At 55.2% G+C, this 25,647-nt stretch overlaps 2 protein-coding genes and 1 long non-coding RNA gene across 7 annotated transcripts in view; all 3 read left to right on the top strand.

Moving 5' to 3' along the window:
- The first annotated feature begins 3,986 nt into the window (after positions 1-3,986).
- CYHR1 (cysteine and histidine rich 1) lies at positions 3,987-11,497 on the top strand. Of its 4 annotated transcripts, none has more exons than XM_032691300.1 (4): positions 3,987-4,250; positions 7,126-7,337; positions 10,089-10,751; positions 11,322-11,464. In XM_032691300.1, the coding sequence occupies exons 1-3, from the start codon at positions 4,030-4,032 to the stop codon at positions 10,478-10,480; spliced, it is 825 nt and encodes a 274-aa protein (XP_032547191.1). In that variant the 5' UTR covers positions 3,987-4,029; the 3' UTR covers positions 10,481-10,751; positions 11,322-11,464. The 4 variants fall into 4 exon arrangements, 2 of the variants coding, with proteins under 2 accessions (XP_032547191.1, XP_032547184.1); XM_032691293.1 differs by having other exon boundaries at positions 11,259-11,464; XR_004357640.1 differs by lacking the exons at positions 3,987-4,250; positions 7,126-7,337; positions 10,089-10,751 and adding an exon at positions 11,008-11,067 and having other exon boundaries at positions 11,259-11,497.
- Positions 11,498-13,731: 2,234 nt separating this feature from the next.
- LOC116788463 lies at positions 13,732-14,473 on the top strand. 2 transcript variants are annotated; one of them, XR_004357641.1, is made up of 4 exons: positions 13,732-13,832; positions 13,956-13,996; positions 14,177-14,298; positions 14,357-14,473. It is a non-coding gene; the product is annotated as an uncharacterized LOC116788463 (long non-coding RNA). The 2 variants fall into 2 exon arrangements; XR_004357642.1 differs by lacking the exon at positions 13,732-13,832 and adding an exon at positions 13,899-13,914.
- A 6,210-nt stretch (positions 14,474-20,683) lies between these two features.
- TONSL (tonsoku like, DNA repair protein) overlaps positions 20,684-25,647 on the top strand; it is a 5,687-nt gene continuing 723 nt past the window's right edge. The window contains exons 1-3 of the mRNA XM_032700847.1: positions 20,684-20,924; positions 24,777-24,872; positions 24,946-25,088. Coding sequence (XP_032556738.1) covers positions 20,684-20,924; positions 24,777-24,872; positions 24,946-25,088 — 480 coding nt within the window. The remainder of the gene's footprint in view (positions 20,925-24,776; positions 24,873-24,945; positions 25,089-25,647) is intronic.

Genomic DNA, 25,647 nt, shown 5'->3' with positions numbered 1-25,647 from the left:
TCTTGGCATTCCTTTTTTTTTTTTTTTTGGGAAGGGGAATTCCCATCTTTTTTTTTTCTGGGAGAGAGGATTCCCGTTTTTTTTTCTTGGCATTCCCACCTTTTTTTTCTGGGAAGGGGCATTCCCATCTGTTTTTTTCTGGGAGAAAAGATTCCCACTCTGGATTTCGGGATGGATGGATGGAGAAGTGGATTGGGATCATCCTGGCTCCTCTGGAATCCCCAATCCCAACATTCCAAGATCCTCTGGAATCCCCAATCCCAACATTCCGAACCCCTCTGGAATTCCAATCCCAACATTCCGAACCCCTCTGGAATCCCCAATCCCAACATTCCGATCCCCTCTGGAATCCCCAATCCCCACATTCCGATCCCCTCTGGAATCCCCATTCCCAACATTCCGAGCTCCTCTGGAATCCCCAATCCTGGAATTCCGAGCCCCTCTGGAATCCCCAATCCCAACATTCCGATCCCCTCTGGAATCCCCAATCCCAACATTCCGAACTCCTCTGGAATCCCCAATCCCAACATTTCGATCCCCTCTGGAATCCCCAATCCCAACATTCCGATCCCCTCTGGAATTCCCAATCCCAACATTCCAAACTCCTCTGGAATCCCCAATCCCCACATTCCGATCCCCTCTGGAATCCCCAATCCCCACATTCCGATCCCCTCTGGAATCCCCATTCCCAACATTCCGAGCTCCTCTGGAATCCCCAATCCTGGAATTCCGAGCCCCTCTGGAATCCCCAATCCCAACATTCCGATCCCCTCTGGAATCCCCAATCCCAACATTCCGAACTCCTCTGGAATCCCCAATCCCAACATTCCGAGCTCCTCTGGAATCCCCAATCCCAACATTCCGATCCCCTCTGGAATCCCCAATCCTGGAATTCCGAACTCCTCTGGAATCCCCAATCCCAACATTCCAAGATCCTCTGGAATCCCCAATCCCAACATTCCGAGCTCCTCTGGAATCCCCAATCCCGGAATTCCGAGCTCCTCTGGAATCCCCATTCCCAGTATTCCAGGATCCTCTGGAATCCCCAATCCCCACATTCCGATCCCCTCTGGAATCCCCAATCCCAACATTCCGAGCCCCTCTGGAATCCCCAATCCCAACATTCCAAGATCCTCTGGAATCCCCAATCCTGGAATTCCGAGCTCCTCTGGAATCCCCAATCCCAACATTCCGATCCCCTCTGGAATCCCCAATCCCAACATTCCGAGCTCCTCTGGAATCCCCAATCCCAACGTTCCGAACCCTCGGATCCGCTCCCGTTGGACCCTTTTCCCTCGGGAATTCCGGACCCAATCCCGCTCATCCCGTGGGATCTGGGGGGGTCTCAACTCTTCCAAACATTCCAACCCTTCAGGATCCCTCGGAATTCTGGGATCCCGGGATTTTGGGAAGCTTTCCCCCCCCTCTTTTAGTGTCATTCCCGTCTCTTCCTGGTGGAGATTCCCATCTTTTTTTTTCCAATTCCCAACTTTTCTTGACCATTCCTTCCTTTTTTTGGGGAGGGATTCCCGTCTTCCTTTCCAGATTCCCATTTTTTTTTTTGGCCTTCCCGTATTTTTTTGGGAGAGGGATTCCCGTCTTTTTTTTTTCTTTTTTTTTTTCGGGGAATTCCCATTTTTTTTTTTTTTTACAGGGAATTCCCATTTTGGGAGAGCCCCAGAAACTGATCCCAGACACCCCAAAATCCATGGAGAGCCCCAAAATCCATGGAGAGTCCCAGAAACTGATCCCAGCCCCCCCAAATCCATGGAGAGCCCCAAAAATGATCCTTGACACCCCAAATCCATGGAGAGCCCCAAAAACTGATCCCAGACACCCCAAATCCATGGAGAGCCCCAAAATCCATGGAGAGCCCCAGAAACTGATCCCAGACACCCCAAATCCATGGAGAGCCCCAAAAACTGATCCCAGACACCCCCAAATCCATGGAGAGCCCCAAAAATGATCCCTGACCCCCCAAATCCATGGAGAGCCCCAAAAATCATCCCTGACCCCCCAAACCCATGGAGAGCCCCAAAACTGATCCCAGACACCCCAAATCCATGGAGAGCCCCAAAAACTGATCCCAGACACCCCAAATCCATGGAGAGCCCCAAAATCCATGGAGAGCCCCAGAAACTGATCCCAGACACCCCAAATCCATGGAGAGCCCCAAAAACTGATCCCAGACATCCCAAATCCATGGAGAGCCCCAAAAACTGATCCCTGACACCCCAAATCCATGGAGAGCCCCAAAAATGATCCCAGACACCCCCAAATCCATGGAGAGCCCCAAAAACTGATCCCTGACACCTCCAAAATCCATGGAGAGCCCCAAAAACTGATCCCTGACACCCCAAAATCCATGGAGAGCCCCAGAAACTGATCCCAGACACCCCCAAATCCATGGAGAGCCCCAAAACTGATCCCAGACACCCCCCAATCCATGGAGAGCCCCAAAAACTGATCCCAGACACCCCCAAATCCATGGAGAGCCCCAAAAATGATCCCAGACCCCCCAAATCCATGGAGAACCCCAAAAACTGACCCCAAACCCCCCAAATCCATGGAGAAGCAAACCCCTCCCCCCCGTGAAGCCAGACCGGGGCGTCTCCGGGGTGTTCGTCCACGAATCCACCCGCGAATTCCCGATTCCCGGTTCCCTCACCGGGCTCTTCTTCCCAATTCCCAGTTCCCTGACCGGGCTCTTCTTCCCAATTCCCAATTCCCAATTCCCAGTTCCCTCACCGGGCTCTTCTTCCCAATTCCCAGTCCCCTGACCGGGCTCTTCTTCCCAATTCCCAGTTCCCTGACCAGACTCTTCTTCCCTATTCCCAGTTCCCTCACCGGGCTCTTCTTCCCAATTCCCAATTCCCAATTCCCAGTTCCCTCACCGGGCTCTTCTTCCCAATTCCCAATTCCCAATTCCCAATTCCCAGTTCCCTGACCGGGCTCTTCTTCCCGATTCCCAGTCCCCTGACTGGGCTCTTCTTCCCAATTCCCAGTCCCCTGACCGGGCTCTTCTTCCCGATTCCTAATGGTGGGACCCTCTAACCAGACTCTTCTTCCCAATTCCCAGTTCCCTGACCGGGCTCTCCTTCCCAATTCCCAATTCCCAGTTCCCTGACCGGGCTCTCCTTCTCAATTCCCAATTCCCAGTCCCCTGACCGGGCTCTTCTTCCCAATTCCCAGTTCCCAGTTCCCTGACCGGGCTCTTCTTCCCGATTCCCAGTTCCCTCACCGGGCTCTTCTTCCCAATTCCCAGTTCCCTGACTGTTCCCAATTCCCGGTGATGGGACCCCCAGACCGGGCTCTCCTTCCTAATTCCCAGTTCCCTCACCAGGCTCTCCTTCCCAATTCCCAGTTCCCTCACCGGGCTCTCCTTCCCAATTCCCAGTTCCCTCACCAGGCTCTCCTTCCCAATTCCCAGTTCCCTGACCGGGCTCTTCTTCCCGATTCCTGGTGGTGGGACCCTCTAACCAGACTCTTCTTCCCAATTCCCAGTTCCCTCACCGGGCTCTTCTTCCCAATTCCCAGTTCCCTCACCGGGCTCTTCTTCCCAATTCCCAGTTCCCTGACCAGACTCTTCTTCCCAATTCCCAGTTCCCTGACCGGGCTCTCCTTCCCGATTCCCAGTTCCCTGTCCAGACTCTTCTTCCCAATTCCCAGTTCCCTGACCGTTCCCAATTCCCGGTGATGGGACCCCCAGACTGGGCTCTCCTTCCCAATTCCCAGTTCCCTGACCAGACTCTTCTTCCCGATTCCTGGTGGTGGGACCCTCTAACCAGACTCTTCTTCCCAATTCCCAGTGGTGGGACCCTCTAACCAGACTCTTCTTCCCAATTCCCAGTGGTGGGACCCTCTAACCAGACTCTTCTTCCCAATTCCCAGTGGTGGGACCCTCTAACCAGACTCTTCTTCCCAATTCCCAATTCCCTCACCGGGCTCTCCTTCCCAATTCCCGATTCCCGATTCCCAGTTTCCCTGACGTCTCTTCCCCCGTGTCCCCAGTGCACCAACGGGCACCTGATGTGCGCCGGCTGCTTCATCCACCTGCTGGCGGACGCGCGGCTGAAGGAGGAGCAGGCGACGTGCCCCAACTGCCGCTGCGAGATCAGCAAGAGCCTGTGCTGCCGCAACCTGGCCGTGGAGAAGGCGGTCAGCGAGCTGCCCTCCGAGTGCGGCTTCTGCGCCCAGCAGTTCCCCCGCTCCCTGCTCGAGAGGCACCAGAAGGAGGAGTGCCAGGACCGGTGAGAGGGGTGGCCCCAAGGGGTCGGGGTGGTTCCGGGCGTTGGCGGTGCCGGGGTTGGGGGGGGAAGGCGTTTCGGTGCCGCCCTCGAGGGTGCGGTGAGGGTTCCCGTGCCGAAGGCGCTCCCCGGTGGGATCTCGGCTCCTCGGGGAGCTCTGAGGGGGCTTCACACCCATGGCAGAGCCAGTTCTCTCTCCAGGCCCTGGTACAGGGTGTTCCCAACCCAAAATTCCCCCTTGGCATCATCCCACCTCCTTGGGGAGCTCTGAGGTGGCTTCAGGACCATGGCAAAGCCTGTTCCCTCTCCAGGCCCTGGCACAGAGTGTTCCCACCCCAAAATTCCTCCCTGGCATCATCCCACCTCCTTGGGAAGTTCTGAGGTGGCTTCAGGACCATGGCAAAGCCAGTTCTCTCTCCAGCCCCTGGTACAGGGTGTTCCCACCCCAAAATTCCCACTTGGCATCATCCCACCTCCTTGGGGAGCTCTGAGGTGGCTTCACACCCATGGCAGAGCCAGTTCTCTCTCCAGCCCCTGGCACAGGGTGTTCTCATCCCAAAATTCCTCCCTGGCATCATCCCACCTCCTTGGGGAACTCTGAGGTGGCTTCAGGACCATGGCAAAGCCTGTTCCCTCTCCAGGCCCTGGCACAGAGTGTTCCCACCCCAAAATTCCTCCCTGGCATCATCCCACCTCCTTGGGAAGTTCTGAGGTGGCTTCAGGACCATGGCAAAGCCAGTTCTCTCTCCAGCCCCTGGTACAGGGTGTTCCCACCCCAAAATTCCCACTTGGCATCATCCCACCTCCTTGGGGAGCTCTGAGGTGGCTTCACACCCATGGCAGAGCCAGTTCTCTCTCCAGCCCCTGGCACAGGGTGTTCTCATCCCAAAATTCCTCCCTGGCATCATCCCACCTCCTTGGGGAACTCTGAGGTGGCTTCAGGACCATGGCAAAGCCTGTTCCCTCTCCAGGCCCTGGCACAGGGTCTTCCCACCCCAAAATCCCTCCCTGGTGGGATCCCACCTCCCTGGGAAGTGATGGAGTCGTGGCAAAGGCAGTTCCTCCTCTAGCCCCTGGCACAGGGTCTTCCCATTCCAAAATTCCCCCTTGGCATCATCCAATTTCCTTGGGAAGCCCTGAGTCAGCTCCAAAGTCATGGCAAAGGCAGTTCTCTCTCCAGCCCCTGGCACAGGGTCTTCCCATCCCAAAATCCCTCCCTGGTGGGATCCCACCTCCATGGGAAGTGATGGAACCAGCTCTGGAGTCATGGCAAAGCCAGTTCTCTCTCCAGGCCCTGGCACAGGGTCTTCCCACCCCAAAATTCCCCCCTGGCATCATCCCACCTCCTTGGGAACCTCTGAGGTGGCTTCACACCCATGGCAAAACCAGTTCTCTCTCCAGCCCCTGGCACAGGGTGTTCCTGGTCCAAAATCCCTCCCTGGTGGGATCCCACCTCCCTGGGAAGTGATGGAGTCGTGGCAAAGGTAGTTTCTCCTCTAGCCCCTGGCACAGGGTGTTCCCACCCCAAAATTCCCCCTTGGCATCATCCCACCTCCTTGGGAAGCTCTGAGGTGGCTTCACACCCATGGCAGGGCCAGTTCTCTCTCCAGCCCCTGGCACAGGGTGTTCCTGGTCCAAAATTCCCCCCTGGCATCATCCCACCTCCCTGGGAAGCCGTGGAGGTTTGGGAAAGGACCCGGAACCGCGTTGGCATCCGGCAGAATCCTCTGGTTCCCCCCTTTCCAGTGTCCGCATCCTGCCACGCCCAGTTGGCATCTCCCATGGGAATCCACCACGCTCCAGCTGTGCCACTGGTGGTTTTCCATGTCTCTCCCACATTTCCCAGTCTTCCTTCTGTATCCAACTGCACCACTGGTGGTTTTCCATGTCTCTCCCACATTCCCAAGCCTTGCTGTGCCACTGATGGTTTTCCATGTCTCTCCCACATTATCCAACCTTGCTTCTGGATCCACCTGCACCACTGATGGTTTTCCATGTCTCTCCCAGATTTCCCAGTCTTGCTTCTGGATCTGGCTACCAATGATGGTTTTCCATGTCTCTCCCACATTCCCAAGCCTTGCTGCACCACTGATGCTTTTCCATGTCTCTCCCACATTCCCAATCCATGCTGTGCCACTGATGGTTTTCCATGTCTCTCCCACATTCCCAAGCCTCGCTGTGCCACTGATGCTTTTCCATGTCTCTCCCACATTCCCAATCCATGCCGTGCCACTGATGCTTTTCCACGTCTCTCCCACATTCCCAAGCCTTGCTTCTGGATCCAGCTGCACCACTGACAGTTTTCCATGTCTCTCCCAAATTCCCAAGCCTTGCTTTACCATCCACCTGCACCACTGATGGTTTTCCATGTCTCTCCCACATTCCCAAACCTTGCTGTGCCACTGATGGTTTTCCATGTCTCTCCCACATTTCCCAGTCTTCCTTCTGTATCCAGTTGCTTCTGATGGTTTTCCACGTCTCTCCCACAGTCCCAAGCCTCGCTGTGCCACTGATGCTTTTCCATGTCTCTCCCACATTCCCAATCCATGCCGTGCCACTGATGCTTTTCCACGTCTCTCCCACATTCCCAAGCCTTGCTTCTGGATCCACCTGCACCACTGACAGTTTTCCATGTCTCTCCCAAATTCCCAAGCCTTGCTTTTACATCCACCTGCACCACTGATGCTTTTCCACGTCTCTCCCACATTCCCAAACCTTCCTCCTGGCTCCGACTTCACCGCCGATGCTTTTCCCCGTCCCTCCCCCATTTCCCAAGCCCCGCTTTGCGATCCCTCCGCCCTCCCCGGCACCAACCCGGCCATTCCCAGAAATTCCCGCCCTTCCCTGACGGTTTTTCCACGTTTTCCCCCTCTCCCAGGGTGACCCAGTGCAAGTACAAGCGGATCGGGTGCCCCTGGCAGGGCCCGTACCACGAGCTGTCGGTGCACGAGGCCGAGTGCACCCACCCCACCAAAACGGGCAACGAGCTCATGGAGATCCTGGACGAGATGGACCAAACGAGGAAGAAGGAGATGCAGCTCTACAACAGCATCTTCAGCCTGCTCAGCTTCGAGAAGATCGGATACACAGGTACCCGGGAAGCACGGGAAGCCCGGGAAGCCTGGGAAGCCCGCTCGGCCTCACGGCTTGGGGGGGGGATTGAGTTCTGAACACAGATCCTGGGGGCTCCTCATCCCACAAATCCTGGGGGCTCCTGATCCCACAAACCCTGGGGACTCCTGATCCCACAAATCCTGGTGGTTCCTCATCCCACAAACCCTGGGGGTTCCTCATCCCACAAACCCTGTTGGCTCCTCATCCCACAAACCCTGGGGGCTCCTCATCCCCTTCCCACAAACCCTGGGGGTTCCTGATCCCACAAACCCTGGGGGCTCCTCATCCCACAAACCCTGGGGGCTCCTCATCCCCTTCCCACAAACCCTGGGGGTTCCTGATCCCACAAACCCTCGGGGCTCCTCATCCTCATCCCACAAACTCTGGGGGCTCCTCATCCCCTTCCCACAGATCCTGTTGGCTCCTCATCCCACAAACCCTGGTGGCTCCTCATCCCACGAATCCTGGGGGTTCCTCATCCCACAAACCCTGGGGGCTCCTGATCCTACAAATCCTGTTGGCTCCTCATCCCACAAAACCTGGGGGTTCCTCATCCCACAAACCCTGTTGGCTCCTCATCCCACAAACCCTGGTGGCTCCTCATCCCACAAACCCTGGGGGTTCCTCATCCCACAAACCCTGGGGGCTCCTCATCCCACAAATCCTGGGGGTTCCTCATCCCACAAACCCTGGGGGCTCCTGATCCTACAAATCCTGTTGGCTCCTCATCCCACAAAACCTGGGGGTTCCTCATCCCACAAACCCTGGGGGCTCCTCATCCCACAAACCCTGGGGGCTCCTCATCCCACAAACCCTGGTGGCTCCTCATCCCACAAATCCTGTTGGCTCCTGATCCCACAAATCCTGGTGACTCCTGATCCCACAAATCCTGGTGGCTCCTCATCCCACAAATCCTGGTGGCTCCTCATCCCACAAATCCTGGTGGCTCCTCATCCCACAAATCCTGGGGGTTCCTCATCCCACAAATCCTGGGGGCTCCTGATCCCACAAACCCTGGGGGCTCCTCATCCATCCCCTTCCCACAAATCCTGGGGACTCCTCATCCCCTTCCCACAAACCCCAGTGGCTCCTGATCCCACAAACCCTGGGGGTTCCTCATCCTCATCCCACAAACCCTGGAGGCTCCTGATCCCACAAACCCTGGGGGTTTCTCATCCCACAAATCCTGTTGGCTCCTGATCCCACAAATCCTGGGGGCTCCTGATCCCACAAATCCTGGTGGCTCCTCATCCCACAAACCCTGTTGGCTCCTCATCCCACAAACCCTGGGGGCTCCTCATCCCACAAATCCTGAGGGTTCCTCATCCCACAAACCCTGGGGGCTCCTCATCCCACAAACCCTGGTGACTCCTCATCCCACAAACCCTGGGGGTTCCTCATCCCACAAACCCTGTTGGCTCCTCATCCCACAAACCCTGGGGGCTCCTCATCCCACAAATCCTGAGGGTTCCTCATCCCACAAATCCTGGGGGCTCCTCATCCCACAAATCCTGGGGGCTCCTCATCCCACAAAACCTGGGGGCTCCTGATCCCACAAATCCTGGGGACTCCTCATCCCACAGATCCTGGGAGCTCCTCATCCCACAAACTCTGGGGGTTCCTCATCCCACAAACCCTGGGGGCTCCTCATCCTCATCCCACAAATCCTGGGGGCTTCTCATCCCACAAATCCTGGGGGCTCCTGATCCCACAAACCCTGGGGGCTCCTCATCCTCATCCCACAAACCCTGGGGGTTCCTCATCCTCATCCCACAAACCCTGTTGGCTCCTCATCCCACAAATCCTGGGGGCTCCTCATCCCACAAACCCTGGGGGCTCCTCATCCCCTTCCCACAAACCCTGGGGGCTCCTCATCCCACAAACCCTGGGGGCTCCTGGAATGTTGTAGGACCCTGATGAGTCCCTTTGGGATCTGGGGATGGTCCCTGGAATGTTGTAGGACCCTGATGAGTCCCTTTGGGATCTGGGGATGGTTCCAGAAATTCTTTAGGACCCTGATGAGTCCCTTTGGGATCTGTTGGGGGTTCCAGGAATGTTGTAGGACCCTGATGAGTCCCTTTGGGATCTGTTGGGGGTTCCAGGAATGTTGTAGGACCCTGATGAGTCCCTCTGGGATCTGGAGCTGGTTCCAGAAATTCTTTAGGACCCTGATGAGTCCCTTTGGGATCTGGGGCTGGTTCCTGGAATGTTGTAGGACCCTGATGAGTCCCTTTGGGATCTGGGGATGGTTCCAGGAATGTTGTAGGACCCTGATGAGTCCCTCTGGGATCTGGGGCTGGTTCCAGAAATTCTTTAGGACCCTGATGAGTCCCTTTGGGATCTGTTGATGGTTCCTGGAACGTTGTAGGACACTGATGAGTCCCTTTGGGATCTGGGGATGGTTCCAGAAATTCTTTATGACCCTGATGAGTCCCTTTAGGATCTGAGACTGGTTCCTGGAATGTTGTAGGACCCTGATGAGTCCCTCTGGGATCTGGGGATGGTTCCTGGAATGCCATTGGCCACGGCAAACCCTCACAACCCTCATCAGGATCTCCCTCCCCCCCCATTGCCGTAGACCCCGTTCCCTCCTCCTGCTCCACCCGGGGTCGGCCGAGGGTTCCCGGGGTCGGCCGTGGGTGCCCGGGGAGGGTCCCCAGAGGGGGGTTTGGGTGTCCCAATCCCCCCGAAACACCCCCCTCTGCCACCCTTTTCCCTGTTTCCCAGAGGTGCAGTTCCGCCCGTACCGCACCGACGACTTCATCACGCGGCTCTACTACGAGACGCCGCGGCTCACCGTCCTCAACCAGACCTGGGTGCTCAAGGCGCGGGTCAACGACTCGGAGAGGAACCCCAACCTGTCGTGCAAGCGCACGCTCTCCTTCCAGCTCATCCTCAAGAGCAAGATCAACTCCCCCATGGAATGCTCCTTCCTGCTCCTCGAGGGGCCCTACGACGACGTCAAGATCAACCCCGTCATCTACCACTTCGTCTTCAGCAACGAGAACAACGAGACCGACTACATGGCCCTGCCCATCGTCGACTCGGTGGAGTGCAACAAACTGCTGGCGGCCAAAAACATCAACCTCCGGCTTTTTATATTCCAGATCCAAAAATGAGACTTGGAGAAATTACAAAAAAAAAGGAAAAAAAAAGAAAAAAAAAAAGGACCCCCTCGGATCCTCCCTCCTTTTTTTTCCCCCCTCCACCCCCCCCTCTTTCCCTTTCCCCCCTCCCGGTGGCGTTCGGTTGGGAAGCGGCGAGGAAGCGTTGGGAAGAGCCGGCGGGATGTCTCGGAAGAGCGGGGGGGAAGCCGGTGGGAGTGGCTTGAAAGCGTCAATAAATGGCTTGGAAGCGACAAAAAAATGGTGGGAAACCGTCAAAAAGTAGGTGGAGGCCGCGAAAAAATGGCCTGAAAGCGACAAAAAATGGTGGGAAACCGTCAAAAAGTAGGTGGAGACCGCGAAAAAATGGCCTGAAAGCGACAAAAAATGGTGGGAAACCATCAAAAAATGGCCTAAAAGAGACAAAAAATGGTGGGAAATGGTCAAAAAGTAGGTTGAAACCATGAAAAAATGGCCTAAAAGTGACAAAAAATTGGTGGGAAACCAACGGGGATGTTTTTAAACCATCAAAAAACGGCTTGAAAGTGACAAAAAAATGGCCTAAAAGTGACAAAAAATGGTGAGAAACCATCAAAAAATAGGTTGAGATCATGAAAAAATGGCCTAAAAGTGACAAAAAATGGTGGGAAACTGTCAAAAAGTAGGTTGAGATCATGAAGAAATGGCCTAAAAGTGACAAAAAAATGTGGGAAACCATCAATAAATGGCTTGAAAGTGAGAAAAAAAATGACCTAAAAGCAACAAAAAATGGTGAGAAACCGTCAAAAAGTAGGTTGAGACCATGAAAAAATGGCCTAAAAGTGACAAAAAATGGTGGGAAACCATCAAAAAATAGGTTGAGACCACAAAAAAATGGCCTAAAAGCGACAAAAAGTGTTGGGAAACCCAATGGGGTGTCTTGGAACCATCAAAAAGTGGGGGGAACTCAATGGGAATGGCTTGAAATCGTCAATAAATGGTTTGGAAGTGACAAAAAAATGGCCTGAAAGCGACAAAAAATGGTGGGAAACCGTCAAAAATATAGGTTGAGACCACGAAAAAATGGTCTAAAAGTGACAAAAAATGGTGGGAAACCATCAAAATGTAGGTTGAGATCATGAAAAAATGGCCTAAAAGTGACAAAAATTGGTGGGAAACCATGAAAAAATGGCCTAAAAGTGACAAAAAATGGTGGGAAACAAACGGGAATGTTTTCAAACCATCAAAAAATGGCTTGAAAGTGACAAAAAAATGGCCTAAAAGTGACAAAAAATGGTGGGAAACCATCAAAAAACGGCCTAAAAGTGACAAAAAATGGTGGAAAACCATCAAAAAATAGGTTGAGATTGAGAAAAAATGGCCTAAAAGTGACCAAAAATGGTGGGAAACCATCAAAAAGTAGGTTGAAATCATGAAAAAATGGCCTAAAAGTGACAAAAAATGGTGGGAAACCAACGGGAGTGTTTTCAAACCATCAAAAAATGGCTTGAAAGTGACAAAAAAATGGCCTAAAAGTGACAAAAAATGGTGGGAAACCATGAAAAAATGGCCTAAAAGTGACAAAAAATGGTGGGAAACCATGAAAAAATGGCCTAAAAGTGACAAAAAATGGTGGGAAACTGTCAAAAAGTAGGTTGAGATCATGAAAAAATGGCCTAAAAGTGACAAAAAATGGTGGAAAACCACTGGGAAGGTCTTGAAATTGTCAAAAAATGGCTTAAAAGTGACAAAAAATGGCCTAAAAGTGACAAAAAATGGTGGGAAACCAACGGGAATGTTTTTAAACCATCAAAAAATGGCTTAAAAGTGACAAAAAAATGGCCTAAAAGTGACAAAAAATGGTGGGAGACCATCAAAAAATGGCCTAAAAGTGACAAAAAATGATGGGAAACCGTCAAAATTAGGTTGAAACCATGAAAAAATGGCCTAAAAGTGATAAAAAATGGAGGGAAACCGTCAAAAAGTAGGTTGAGACCATGAAAAAATGGCCTAAAAGTGACAAAAAATGGTGAGAAACCATCAAAAAATAGGTTGAAACCATGAAAAAATGGCCTAAAAGTGACAAAAAAATGGTGAGAAACCAACAGGAAGGTCTTGAAATCATCAATAAATGGCTTGAAAGTGACAAAAAAATGGCCTAAAAGTGACAAAAAATGGTGGGAAACCATCAAAAAGTGGGTTGAGATCATGAAAAAATGGCCTAAAAGTGACAAAAAATGGTGGGAAACCAACGGGAGTGTTTTCAAACCATCAAAAAATGGCTTGAAAGTGACAAAAAAATGGCCTAAAAGTGACAAAAAATGGTGGGAAACTGAAAAAATGGCCTAAAAGTGACAAAAAATGGTGGGAAACCATCAAAAAATGGCCTAAAAGTGACAAAAAATGGTGGGAAACTGTCAAAAAGTAGGTTGAGATCATGAAAAAATGGCCTAAAAGTGACAAAAAATGGTGGAAAACCACTGGGAAGGTCTTGAAATTGTCAAAAAATGGCTTAAAAGTGACAAAAAATGGCCTAAAAGTGACAAAAAATGGTGGGAAACCAACGGGAATGTTTTTAAACCATCAAAAAATGGCTTAAAAGTGACAAAAAAATGGCCTAAAAGTGACAAAAAATGGTGGGAGACCATCAAAAAATGGCCTAAAAGTGACAAAAAATGATGGGAAACCGTCAAAATTAGGTTGAAACCGTGAAAAAATGGCCTAAAAGTGACAAAAAATGGAGGGAAACCATCAAAAAGTAGGTTGAGATCATGAAAAAATGGCCTAAAAGTGACAAAAAATGGTGGGAAACCGTCAAAAAAATAGGTTGAAACCATGAAAAAATGGCCTAAAAGTGACAAAAAATGGTGGGAAACCACTGGGAAGGTCTTGAAATTGTCAAAAAATGGCTTAAAAGTGGCAAAAAATGTTGGGAATGGTTTGAAATCGTCAATAAATGGCTTGGAAGCGGCAAAAAAATGGCCTAAAAGTGACAGAAAATGGTGGGAAACCCAACGGGAAGGGCTTGAAACCCTCCAAAAATGCGGGAAAACCGAGGGGAAGGGTTGGAAACCGTCAAGAATTGGTTGGAAAGCATCAAGAATTGGTGTGAAACTGTCAAAAATTGGTTTGAAACCATGAAAAATGAGTGGAAACCCAACGGGAGGGTCTTGGAAGCATCAAAGGATGGTGGCACCAAAGGATGGTGGAAACCCAATGAGAGGGTCTTGGAAGCATCAAAACCATCTGGAATTTGACAAAAAATGGTTTGAACCCAACCAAAACTGGTGGAAAGCCAACGGGAAGGTCTTGGAAGCATCAAAGGATGGTGGAAACTCAACGGGAAGGTCTTGGAAGCATCAAAGGATGGTGGAAACCCAATGGGAAGGTCTTGGAACCATCAAAACCATCTGGAATTTGACAATAAATGGTTTGAACCCAACCAAAACTGGTGGGAACCCAACGGGAAAGTCTCGGAGGCGTCGAACGACAGCGACGACCCAACGGGAAGGTCTTGGAAGCATCAAAGGATGGTGGAAACTCAACGGGAAGGTCTTGGAAGCATCAAAGGATGGTGGCACCAAAGGATGGTGGAAACCCAATGAGAGGGTCTTGGAAGCATCAAAACCATCTGGAATTTGACAAAAAATGGTTTGAACCCAACCAAAACTGGTGGAAACCCAACGGGAAAGTCTCGGAAGCGTCGAACGACGGCGACGACCCAACGGGAAGGTCTTGGAACCATCAAAACCATCTGGAATTTGACAAAAATTGGCTTGAACCCAACCAAAACTGGTAGAAACCCAACGGGAAGGTCTTGGAAGCATCAACAATGGTGGGAACCCAACGGGAAGGTCTTGGAGCCATCAAAGGATGGTGGCATCAAGACCCAATGGGAAACTCAATGGGAAGGTCTTGGAAGCATCAAAACCATCTGGAATTTGACAATAAATGGCTTGAACCCAACCAAAACTGGTGGAAACCCAACGGGAAGGTCTCGGAAGCGTCGAACGACGGCGACGACCCAACGGGAAGGTCTTGGAAGCATCAAAGGATGGTGGAAACCCAACGGGAAGGTCTTGGAACCATCAGAACCCGGGGGGGGTCTCGGGGGCGGTTTTTGGGGTCGGGGGTGGTGCCGGGGGGGGGAGGGGGCGGCGCAGCCCCCGCCCGTTTTCCTCGAGAATAAAAAAAAACGGGGAGTTTTCCAATTCTTGGAGGGTTTTTTTTTTTTTGGGGGGGGGGGGATCCGCCCCAGATTTTGGGGGGGGGGGGGTCGACCCGAATTTGGGGAGTTCGAGGTTTTTGGGTGTTTTTAAGTCAAAATTCGATGGTTTTTAAACCGAAATCGGAGGGTTTGGAATGAAAATTTGAATTTTTGGGGGTTTTTTTTTTTAGCCAAAATTTGAAGGTTTGGAGGTTTTTAACCAAAAATGGGGTTTTTGAACCCGAAATTTAGGTTTGTTGGGGGTTTTCAATCAAAATTTGAAGGGTTTGAGGTTTTTTTACCGAAATTGGGGTTTTTGAACCCCAAAATTTGGGCTTGTTGGGGGTTTTCGACCCAAATTTGAAGGTTTGGAGGTTTTTTTACCGAAATTGGGGTTTTTGAACCCAAAATTTGGGCTTGTTGGGGGTTTTCGACCCAAATTTGAAGGGTTTGAGGCTTTTAACCCAAATTAGGGAGTTTTAAGTCAAAGTTTGGGGGCTTTTTAACCAAAATTTGGTGGTTTTTAACCCGAAATTGGAGGGTTTGGAATGAAAATTTGAATTTTTTGGGGTTTTTTTTTAAGCCAAAATTTGAAGGTTTGGAGGTTTTTTACCGAAATTGGGGTTTTTGAACCCCAAAATTTGGGCTTGTTGGGGGTTTTCAACCCAAATTTAAAGGGTTTGAGTTTTTTAACCAAAATTGGGGGGTTTGAACCCCAAAATTTAGGCTTGTTGGGGGTTTTCGACCAAAATTTGAAGGGTTTGAGGTTTTTTTACCAAAATTGGGGGTTTTTGAACCCAAAATTTGGGCTTGTTGGGGGTTTTTGACCCAAATTTGAAGGGTGTGAGGCCTTTAACCCAAATTAGGGAGTTTTAAGTCAAAGTTTGGGGGCTTTTTAACCAAAATTTGATGGTTTTTAACCCGAAATTGGAGGGTTTGGAATGAAAATTTGAATTTTTTGGGTTTTTTTTTTAGCCAAAATTTGAAGGTTTGGAGGTTTTTTTACCGAAATTGGGGGTTTTTGAACCCGAAATTTAGGTTTGTTGGGGGTTTTCAATCAAAATTTGAAGGGTTTGAGGTTTTTAAGCCAAATTAGGGAGTTTTAAGCCAAAGTTTGGGGGCTTTTTAACCGAAATTTGATGGTTTTTAAACCGAAATTGGAGGTTTTTGAATGAAAATTTGAATTTTTGGTTTTTTTTTTTAGCCAAAATTTGAAGGTTTGGAGGTTTTTAAGCCCAAATTTGGGAGTTTTAAAGCAAAGTTTGGGGGTTTTTTAACCTAAATTTGATGGTTTTTAAACCGAAATTGGAGGTTTTTGAATGAAAATTTGAATTTTTTGGTGGTTTTTTTTAGCCAAAATTTGAAGGTTTGGAGGTTTTTTTACTGAAATTGGGGTTTTTGAACCCCAAAATTTAGGCTTGTTGGGGGTTTTCGACCAAAATTTGAGGGGTTTGAAGTTTTTAACCCAAATTAGGGAGTTTTAAGTCAAAGTTTGGGGGGGTTTTAACCAAAATTTGATGGTTTTTAACCCGAAATTGGAGGGTTTGGAATGAAAATTTGAATTTTTGGGGTTTTTTTTTAAGCCAAAATTTGAAGGTTTGGAGGTTTTTAAGCCCAAATTGGGGAGTTTTAAAGCAAAGTTTGGGGGTTTTTTAACCGAAATTTGATGGTTTTTAAACCGAAATTGGAGGTTTTTGAATGAAAATTTGAATTTTTTGGGGTTTTTTTTTTAAGCCAAAATTTGAAGGTTTGGAGGGTTTTAAGCCAAATTGGGGAGTTTTAAAGCAAAGTTTGGGGCTGTTGGGGAGCTCTGGGAGTTACTGGGGGGCACTGGGAGGTACTGGGAGTTACTGGGAGCTACTGGGGGCACTGGGAGTTACTGGGAGTTCTGGGAGTTACTGGGGAGCACTGGGAGTTACTGGGAGTTACTGGGAACACTGGGAGCTACTGGGAGTTACTGGGGGCACTGGGGGTCACTGGGAGCTACTGGGAGCTACTGGGAGTTACTGGGGGCACTGGGAGTTACTGGGAGCTACTGGGAGCACTGGGAGTTACTGGGGGGCACTGGGAGTTACTGGGAGTTACGGGGAGCACTGGGGGTTACTGGGAGCTCTGGGAGTTACTGGGAGTTACTGGGAGCACTGGGAGCTACTGGGAGCACTGGGAGCTACTGGGAGCACTGGGAGTTACTGGGAGGCACTGGGAGTTACTGGGAGTTAGTGGGAGGACTGGGGGTCACTGGGAGTTTCTGGGGGGCACTGGGAGCTACTGGGAGCACTGGGAGTTACTGGGAGCACTGGGGAGTTACTGGGAACACTGGGGAATTACTGGGAGTTACCAGGAGCACTGGGAGTTACTGGGAGCACTGGGAGTTACTGGGAGTTACTGGGAGCACTGGGAGTTACCGGGAACACTGGGAGGTACTGGGAACACTGGGAGGTACTGGGAGCACTGGGAGTTACTGGGAGCTACTGGGAGTTACTGGGAGCTACTGGGAGTTACTGGGAACACTGGGAGCTACTGGGAGTTACTGGGAACACTGGGAGCTACTGGGAGTTACTGGGGGCACTGGGAGTTACTGGGAGCTACTGGGAGCACTGGGAGTTACTGGGGAGCACTGGGAGTTACTGGGAGTTACTGGGAACACTGGGAGCTACTGGGAGTTACTGGGGGCACTGGGAGTTACTGGGAGCTACTGGGAGCACTGGGAGTTACTGGGGGGCACTGGGAGTTACTGGGAGTTACGGGGAGCACTGGGGGTTACTGGGAGCTCTGGGAGTTACTGGGAGTTACTGGGAGCACTGGGAGCTACTGGGAGCACTGGGAGTTACTGGGAGCACTGGGGGTTACTGGGAGCACTGGGAGTTACTGGGAGCACTGGGAGTTACTGGGGGGTCACTAGGAACACTGGGAGTTCCTGGGAGACACTGGGAGTTACTGGGAGCACTGGATGCTACTGGGAGCACTGGGAGTTACTGGGAACACTGGGAGTTCCTGGGGGGCACTGGGGGTTACTGGGGGGCACTGGGAGTTACTGGGAGTTACTGGGAGCACTGGGGAGTTACTGGGAACACTGGGAGTTGCTGGGAGCTACTGGGGGCACTGGGAGTTACTGGGAGTTACTGGGAGCACTGGGGGTTACTGGGAGCTCTGGGAGTTACTGGGAGTTACTGGGAGCACTGGGAGTTACTGGGAGCTACTGGGGTTACTGGGAGTTACTGGGAGCAGTGGGAGTTACTGGGAGCACTGGGAGTTACTGGGAGCACTGGGAGTTACTGGGAGCACTGGGAGTTACTGGGAGGCACTGGGAGTTACTGGGAGTTACTGGGAGCTACTGGGAGCACTGGGAGTTACTGGGAGTTCTGAGAGTTATGGGGAGCACTGGGAGCTACTGGGAGCTCTGAGAATTACTGGGAGTTACTGGGGGGCACTGGGAGCTACTGGGAGTTACTGGGAGCTCTGGGAGTTACTGGGAGTTACTGGGAGCACTGGGAGGTACTGGGGGGCACTGGGAGCACTGGGAGTTACTGGGAGTTACTGGGAGTTACTGGGAGCTCTGGGAGTTACTGGGAGTTACTGGGAGCACTGGGAGGTACTGGGGGGCACTGGGAGTTACTGGGAGCACTGAAGAGTTGCTGGGGGGCACTGGGAGTTACTGGGAGCACTGGGAGTTACTGGGGGGCACTGGGAGTTACTGGGAGCTCTGGGAGTTACTGGGAACACTGGGAGTTACTGGGGGTCACTGGGAGTTACTGGGAGCACTGGGGGTTACTGGGAGTTACTGGGAGCACTGGGAGTTACTGGGGGTCACTGGGAGTTACTGGGAACACTGGGGAGTTACTGGGAACACTGGGAGCTACTGGGGGCACTGGGAGTTACTGGGAGCACTGGGGGTTACTGGGAGCACTGGGAGTTACTGGGAGCACTGGGAGTTACTGGGGGGTCACTAGGAACACTGGGAGTTACTGGGAGACACTGGGAGTTACTGGGAGCACTGGATGCTACTGGGAGCACTGGGAGTTACTGGGAACACTGGGAGTTCCTGGGGGGCACTGGGGGTTACTGGGGGGCACTGGGAGTTACTGGGAGTTACTGGGAGCACTGGGGAGTTACTGGGAACACTGGGAGTTGCTGGGAGCTACTGGGGGCACTGGGAGTTACTGGGAGTTACTGGGAGCACTGGGAGTTACTGGGAGCACTGGGAGTTACTGGGAGCTCTGGGAGTTACTGGGGAGCACTGGGAGCTACTGGGAGTTACTGGGGTCACTGGGAGGTACTGGGAGCAGTGGGAGTTACTGGGGGGCACTGGGAGTTACTGGGGGGCACTGGGAGCTACTGGGAGTTACTGGGGTCACTGGGAGGTACTGGGAGCAGTGGGAGTTACTGGGGGGCACTGGGAGTTACTGGGAGCTACTGGGGGCACTGGGAGTTACTGGGAACACTGGGGGTTACTGGGAGTTACCAGGAGCACTGGGGCTTACTGGGAGCCACTGGGAGTTACTGGGAGTTACTGGGAGCACTGGGGGTCACTGGGAACACTGGGAGTTACTGGGGGTCACTGGGAGTTACTGGGAGCTCTGGAAAGTACTGGGAGCTACTGGGGGCACTGGGAGTTATTGGGAGTTACTGGGAGCTACTGGGGGTCACTGGGAGCACTGGGAGCTACTGGGGGTCACTGGGAGCACTGGGAGTTACTGGGAGCTCTGGGAGTTACTGGGAGCACTGGGAGTTACTGGGGGTCACTGGGAGTTACTGGGAGAACGGGGGGTTAGTGGGGGGTCACTGGGAGTTACTGGAGGTCACTGGGAGTTACTGGGGGCAGTGGGAGTTACTGGGAGGACTGGGAGTTACTGGGAGTTAGTGGGGGGCACTGGGAGCACGGGGGGTTAGTGGGGGGTCACTGGGAGTTACTGGGAGTTACTGGGAACACTGAGGAGTTGCTGGGGGGCACTGGGAGGTACTGGGAGGTACTGGGAGCACTGAGGAGTTACTGGGGGGCACCGGGAGCTACTGGGGGCACTGGGAGTTACTGGGAGTTACTGGGAGCACTGGGATTTACTGGGAGCACTGGGAGCTACAGGGGGGCACTGGGAGCTACTGGGAGTTACTGGGAGCACTGGGGGTCACTGGGAACACTGGGAGTTACTGCGGGCACTGGGAGTTACTGGGGGCACTGGGAGGTACTGGGAGCAGTGGGAGTTACTGGGAGTTACTGGGGGCACTGGGAGTTACTGGGGGGTCACTGGGAACACTGGGAGTTACTGGGAGGCACTGGGAGTTACTGGGAACACTGGGAGTTACTGGGGGGCACTGGGAATTACTGGGAGTTACGGGGAGCACTGGGGGTCACTGGGAACACTGGGAGTTACTGGGGGGCACTGGGAGCTACTGGGAGCTCTGAGAATTACTGGGAGTTACTGGGGGGCACTGGGAGCTACTGGGAGCTCTGGGAGTTACTTGGAGTTACTGGGAGCACTGGGGGTCACTGGGAACACTGGGAGCTACTGGGGGCACTGGGAGTTAGTGGGAGCACTGGGAGTTACTGGGGGCACTGGGGGTCACTGGGAACACTGGGAGTTACTGGGGGGCACTGGAGCTACTGGGAGCTCTGAGAATTGCTGGGAGTTACTGGGGGGCACTGGGAGTTTCTGGGGGGTTACTGGGAGTTACTGGGGGGCACTGGGGGTCACTGGGAACACTGGGAGTTACTGGGGGGCACTGGGAGCTGCTGGGGGGCACTGGGAGTTACTGGGGGCACTGGGAGCCCTAGGGAGTTACTGGGGGGCACTGGGACCACTGGGGGTCACTGGGAACACTGGGAGTTACTGGGGGGCACTGGGAGTTACTGGGGGTTACTGGGAGCACTGGGAGTTACCGGGAACACTGGGAGTTACTGGGGGGCACTGGGAATTTCTGGGAGTTACTGGGGGGCACTGGAATTACTGGGAGTTACTGGGGGGCACTGGGAATTACTGGGGGTTACTGGGAGTTACTGGGAATCCCCCGGCGGCACTTCCGCCACTCCTCCCATGATGCCCCGCGCGCTCCCGCCACACCTCCCGTCGTCCCTCGGGTTCCCGCCCCCGCCTCACCGAGGGGGGGGCGTGTCTTTCTCGCGCGCCGACCAATGGGAGCCATCGGCGCGGCGCGATCAGCCAATCGGGTCGCGGCGGGGGGGCGGGCGGCGCAGCCAATGGCGGCGCCTGGGGGGCGGGGCCGGCGGCGGCGGCGGGAGCGGCGCGATGAGCGCGGAGGGGCCGCGGGAGCTGCGCCGTGAGCGGGGACCGGGCGGGGCGGGGGAGGCACCGGGGATAACGGGGAATAACGGGGAATAACGGGGGGAGCGGCAACACCCGCGGCTCGGGCTGCAACCTCCCCCCTTCCCCACCCGGCCGCGCTGAGCCCGCGGCGGCGCCGGGGCCTCCTCGGGAGGGGCGGGGGGGGGTCCCTCAGACAACCCCCGGGGGTCCTTCAGACACCCCCCGGGGGTCCCTCAGACACTCCCGGGATCCCTCAGACACCCCCGGGGGGTCCCTCTGCCCCTTCCGGGGGTCCCTCTGACCCTCCCAGGGTACCTCTGACCCCTCCAGGGGTCCCTCAGACACCCCCAGATTCCCTCAGACACTCCAGGGGTCCCTCAGACACCCAGAGGGTCCCTCAGATATCCCCGGGGTCCCTCAGCCCCTCCCAGGGGTCCCTCTGATCCTCCCAGGGTACCTCTGACCCCTCCCGGGGTTCCTCAGACACCCCCAGCTTCCCACAGACACTCCAGGGGTCCCTCAGACACTCTCGGGGTCCCTCAGCCCTTCCAGGGGTCCCTCAGATACCCAAGGGATCCCTCAGACACCCCTCGGGTCCCTGAGACACTCCAGGGGTCCCTCAGACACCCCCGGGATCCCTCAGCCCCTCCAGGGGTCCCTCAGAAACTCACGGGGTCCCTCAGACACCCAGGGGGTCCCCCAGACATCTCTGGGGTCCCTCAGCCCTTCCTCGGGTCCCTCAGACATTCCCGGGGTCCCTCAGACACCCAAGGGATCCCTCAGACACCCCCAGGGTCCTTCAGACACCCCCCGGGTCCCTGAGACACTCCAGGGGTCCCTCAGACACCCCCAGGGTCCTTCAGACACTCAGGGGGTCCCTCAGACACCCCCCGGGTCCCTCAGACACTCCTGGGGTCCCTCAGCCCCTCTTGGGGTCCCTCAGCCCCTTCTGGGCTCCTTTAGCCCCTCTAGGGGTCCCTCAGACACCCCCGGGGATCCCTCTGACCCTCCCAGGGGTCCCTCTGACCCTCCCAGGGTACCTCTGACCCCTCCCGGGGACCCTCAGACACTTGCGAGGGTCCCTCAGCCCCTTCCAGGGGTCCCTCAGCCCCTTCCAGGGGTCCCTCTGCCCCTTCCAGGGTACCTCTGACCCCTCCCGGGGTCCCTCAGACACCCCCAGGGTCCCTCAGACACTCCGGGGTCCCTCAGACACCCAGAGGGTCCCTCAGACATCCCCGGGGTCCCTCAGCCCCTCCTGGGGTGCCTCAGACACTCACAGGGTCCCTCAGACACCCCTGACGTCCCTCAGAGACTTTGGGGGTCCCTCAGACACCTCCCAGTCCCTCAGACACTCCTGGGGTCCCTCAGACACCCCTGGCGTCCCTCTGCCCCTTCGGGGGGTCCCTCTGACCCTCCTGAGGTCCCTCAAACACTCCAGGGGTCCCTCAGCCCCCCCCGGGGGTCCCTCAGACACTCTGGGAGTCCCTCAGCCCCCCCCGGGGGTCCCTCAGCCCCTCCCGGGGTCCCTCAGACACTCTGGGGGTCCCTCAGCCCCTCCAGGGGTCCCTCAGACACCCCCAGGGTCCCTCAGACACTCCAGGGGTCCCTCAGACACCCCCAGGGTCCCTCAGCCCCTCCTGGGGGTCCCTCAGCCCCTCCTGGGGGTCCCTCAGCCCCTCCTGGGGGTCCCTCAGACACTCCAGGGGTCCCTCAGACACCCCAGGGGTCCCTCAGACACTCTGGGAGTCCCTCAGACACTCCAGGGGTCCCTCAGACACCCCAGGGGTCCCTCAGACACTCTGGGAGTCCCTCAGACACTCCTGGGGTCCCTCAGACACTCCCAGGGGTCCCTCAGACATTCCTGGGGTCCCTCAGCCCCTCCAGGGGTCCCTCAGCCCCTCCAGGGGTCCCTCAGACACCTCTCAGGTCCCTCAGACACCCAGGGGGTCCCTCAGCCCCTCCTGGGGGTCCCTCAGACACTCCAGGGGTCCCTCAGACACTCTGGGAGTCCCTCAGCCCCTCCCGGGGTCCCTCAGCCCCTCTTGGGGTCCCTCAGACACCCCAGGGGTCCCTCAGACACCCAGGGGGTCCCTCAGACACTCCAGGGGTCCCTCAGCCCCTCCTGGGGGTCCCTTAGCCCCTCCTGGGGGTCCCTCAGCCCCTCCAGGGGTCCCTCAGACACTCTGGGACTCCTTCAGCCCCTCACGGGGTCCCTCAGCCCCTCTTGGGGTCCCTCAGCCCCTCCAGGGGTCCCTCAGACACTCCTGGCGTCCCTCAGCCCCTCTTGGGGTCCCTCAGCCCCTCCAGGGGGTCCCTCAGACACTCTGGGAGTCCCTCAGCCCCTTCTGGGGGTCCCTCAGACACTCTGGGGGTCCCTCAGCCCCTTCTGGGGGTCCCTCAGACACTCTGGGGGTCCCTCAGCTCCTCCAGGGGGTCCCTCAGACACTCTGGGGGTCCCTCAGCCCCTCTGGGGGTCCCTCAGCCCCCCCCTGGGGGTCCCTCACCCACCCCATGGGATCAAATCCCCCCCTCTCAAAGGGCTCAAATCCCCCCACCCCGGGGGTCCCTTAATCCCCCTCCTGCCCCCCCAAATTCTCCCTCCCTACCCTGGGGGGGGGGGGTCCCTGTGTCCCTGGGGGGGCTCCCTGGCTTCTTGGGGGGATTCCCTGGATCCTTCATGGGATTCCTCAGGACCTGGGGGACTCCTTGGATCCTTTTGGGGTTGGGGGTCTCTCTGTGTCCCTGGGGGGGTTTCCTGATTCCTTGGGGGTCTCCTCAAGTCCCTGGGAAGGACTCCCTGATTTCTTGGGGGGGATTCCCTGGATCCTTAATGGGATTTTTCAGGACCTGGGGGACTCCCTGGATCCTTGAGGGAGATTCCCTGGATCCTTAATGGGATTTCTCAGGACCTGGGGGACTCCTTGGATCCTTTTGGGGTTGGGGTCTCCCTGTGTCCCTGGGGGGGTTTCCTGATCCCTTGGGGTCTCCTCAAGTCCCTGGGAAGGACTCCCTGGATCCTTGGGGGGGATTCCCTGGATCCTTAATGGGATTCCTCGGGTTCCTCCTGTCCTGGGGTGTGTGGGATGTTTCTGAGTCCTAAAGGGGGTTCCTCAAATTTGGGGGGGGGGGGTTCCCTGGATCCTTGGGGTCTCCCTGAGATCCTGGGGGATCCCTGTGTCCCTGGGGGAAGGGAGGGAGTCTGGGATCCTTGAGGGAGATTCCCTGGATCCTTCATGGGATTTCTCAGGACCTGGGGGACTCCTTGGATCCTTTTGGGGTTGGGGGTCTCCCTGAGTCCCTGGGGGGCTCCCTGGATTCTTGGGGGGATTCCCTGGATCCTTAAATGGGATTTCTCAGGACCTGGGGGACTCCTTGGATCCTCGAGGGAGATTCCCTGGATCCTTCATGGGATTTCTCAGGACCTGGGGGTCTCCTTGGATCCTTTTGGGGTTGGGGGTCTCCCTGTGTCCCTGGGGGGGCTCCCTGGATTCTTGGGGGGATTCCCTGGATCCTTCATGGGATTTTTCAGGACCTGGGGGACTCCTTGGATCCTCGAGGGAGATTCCCTGAATCCTTCATGGGATTTCTCAGGACCTGGGGGACTCCTTGGATCCTTTTGGGGTTGAGGGGGGTCTCCCTGTGTCCCTGAGGGTCCCCCATGTCCCTTTTGGGGGGGGGAGGGATCACTTCCCTCTTTTTAGGACAATCCCATTCCCATCCCACCCCAAACCTCTCGGCGTCCGTGTGTCCTTTTTCCCCCTCCCTAAATCCCGACAAGGGGGTTCCCCCCCCACCCTCCCCCCCGACTTTGAGGTGCCCCCCAACTTTCTGAGGGGGGGTCTGACCCTCTTCCATCCCCCCCCAGAGCTCCAGAAATCCAAGGAAAAGTCTCTTCTCTCCGGGAATGTCGCGGACGCCGCCGCCGCCTGCAACCGCCTCGGGGAGCTCTTGGCCGCTCGGGGTGAGCCCGAATCCCGAATCCAGGGGTTTTCCAAGGCCTTGGAAGCCCCCCCCAGGCTGTAATTCCCCCCCAGGGCGCTACGAGGAGGCTCTGGAGGAGCACAGGGAGGAGCTGAGGCTGCTGGAAGGGGCCGGGGATCCCTTGGGATGCGCCGTCGCCCACCGGAAAATCGGGGAGCGCCTGGCGGAGCTGGAGAGATACGAGGCCGCCCTCAAGGTCTGGGGGGGGGGGGGGGGGGGTTGGGGGGGCTTTGGGGGGGCTGGGAGGAGGTTTAGGTGGTGTAGGAGGGGGTTTGGGGGAGCTGGAAGGGGTTTGGGGGCTGTGGGAGGGGGTTTGGAGGGTGTGGGAGGGGATTTGGGGGAGCTGGGAGGGGGTTTGGGGGGGAGCTGAGAGGGGGTTTGGGGGGGCTGGGAGGAGGTTTAGGTGGTGTAGAAGGGGGTTTGGGGGAGCTGGAAAGGGTTTGGGGGCTGTGGGAGGGGGTTTGGAGGGTGTGGGAGGGGGTTTGGAGGGTGTGGGAGGGGGTTTGGGGGAGCTGGGAGGGGGTTTGGAGGGTGTGGGAGGGGGTTTGGGGGGGCTGGGAGGGGGTTTGGGGGGCCTGGGAGGGGAATTTGGGGGAGCTGGGAGGGGATTTGGGGGAGCTGGGAGGGGGTTTGGGGGGGCTGGGAGGGGAATTTGGGGGAGCTGGGAGGGGGTTTGGGGGGACAAGGAAAGGGTTTTGGGGCCTGGGAGGGGGTTTGGAGGGTGTGGGAGGGGGTTTAGGGGAGCTGGAGGAGGT

This window comes from Chiroxiphia lanceolata, chromosome 1 (genome assembly GCF_009829145.1).
Source record: "Chiroxiphia lanceolata isolate bChiLan1 chromosome 1, bChiLan1.pri, whole genome shotgun sequence".
NCBI classification, from domain to species: Eukaryota; Metazoa; Chordata; class Aves; order Passeriformes; family Pipridae; genus Chiroxiphia; species Chiroxiphia lanceolata.
The sequence above is the reverse complement of the archived record's forward strand: the minus strand, read 5'-3'. Positions and strand labels throughout refer to the sequence as shown.

What these genes read in the sequence shown, in the direction of transcription:
- CYHR1 (XM_032691300.1), top strand. Translation starts at nt 4,030, where the DNA reads ATGTGCGCCGGCTGCTTCATCCACCTGCTGGCGGACGCGCGGCTGAAG. An exon ending in AAGGAGGAGTGCCAGGACCG is followed by an intron (nt 4,251 to 7,125) that starts GTGAGAGGGGTG and finishes CCCCTCTCCCAG; the next exon opens with GGTGACCCAGTGCAAGTACA. An exon ending in CGAGAAGATCGGATACACAG is followed by an intron (nt 7,338 to 10,088) that starts GTACCCGGGAAG and finishes CCTGTTTCCCAG; the next exon opens with AGGTGCAGTTCCGCCCGTAC.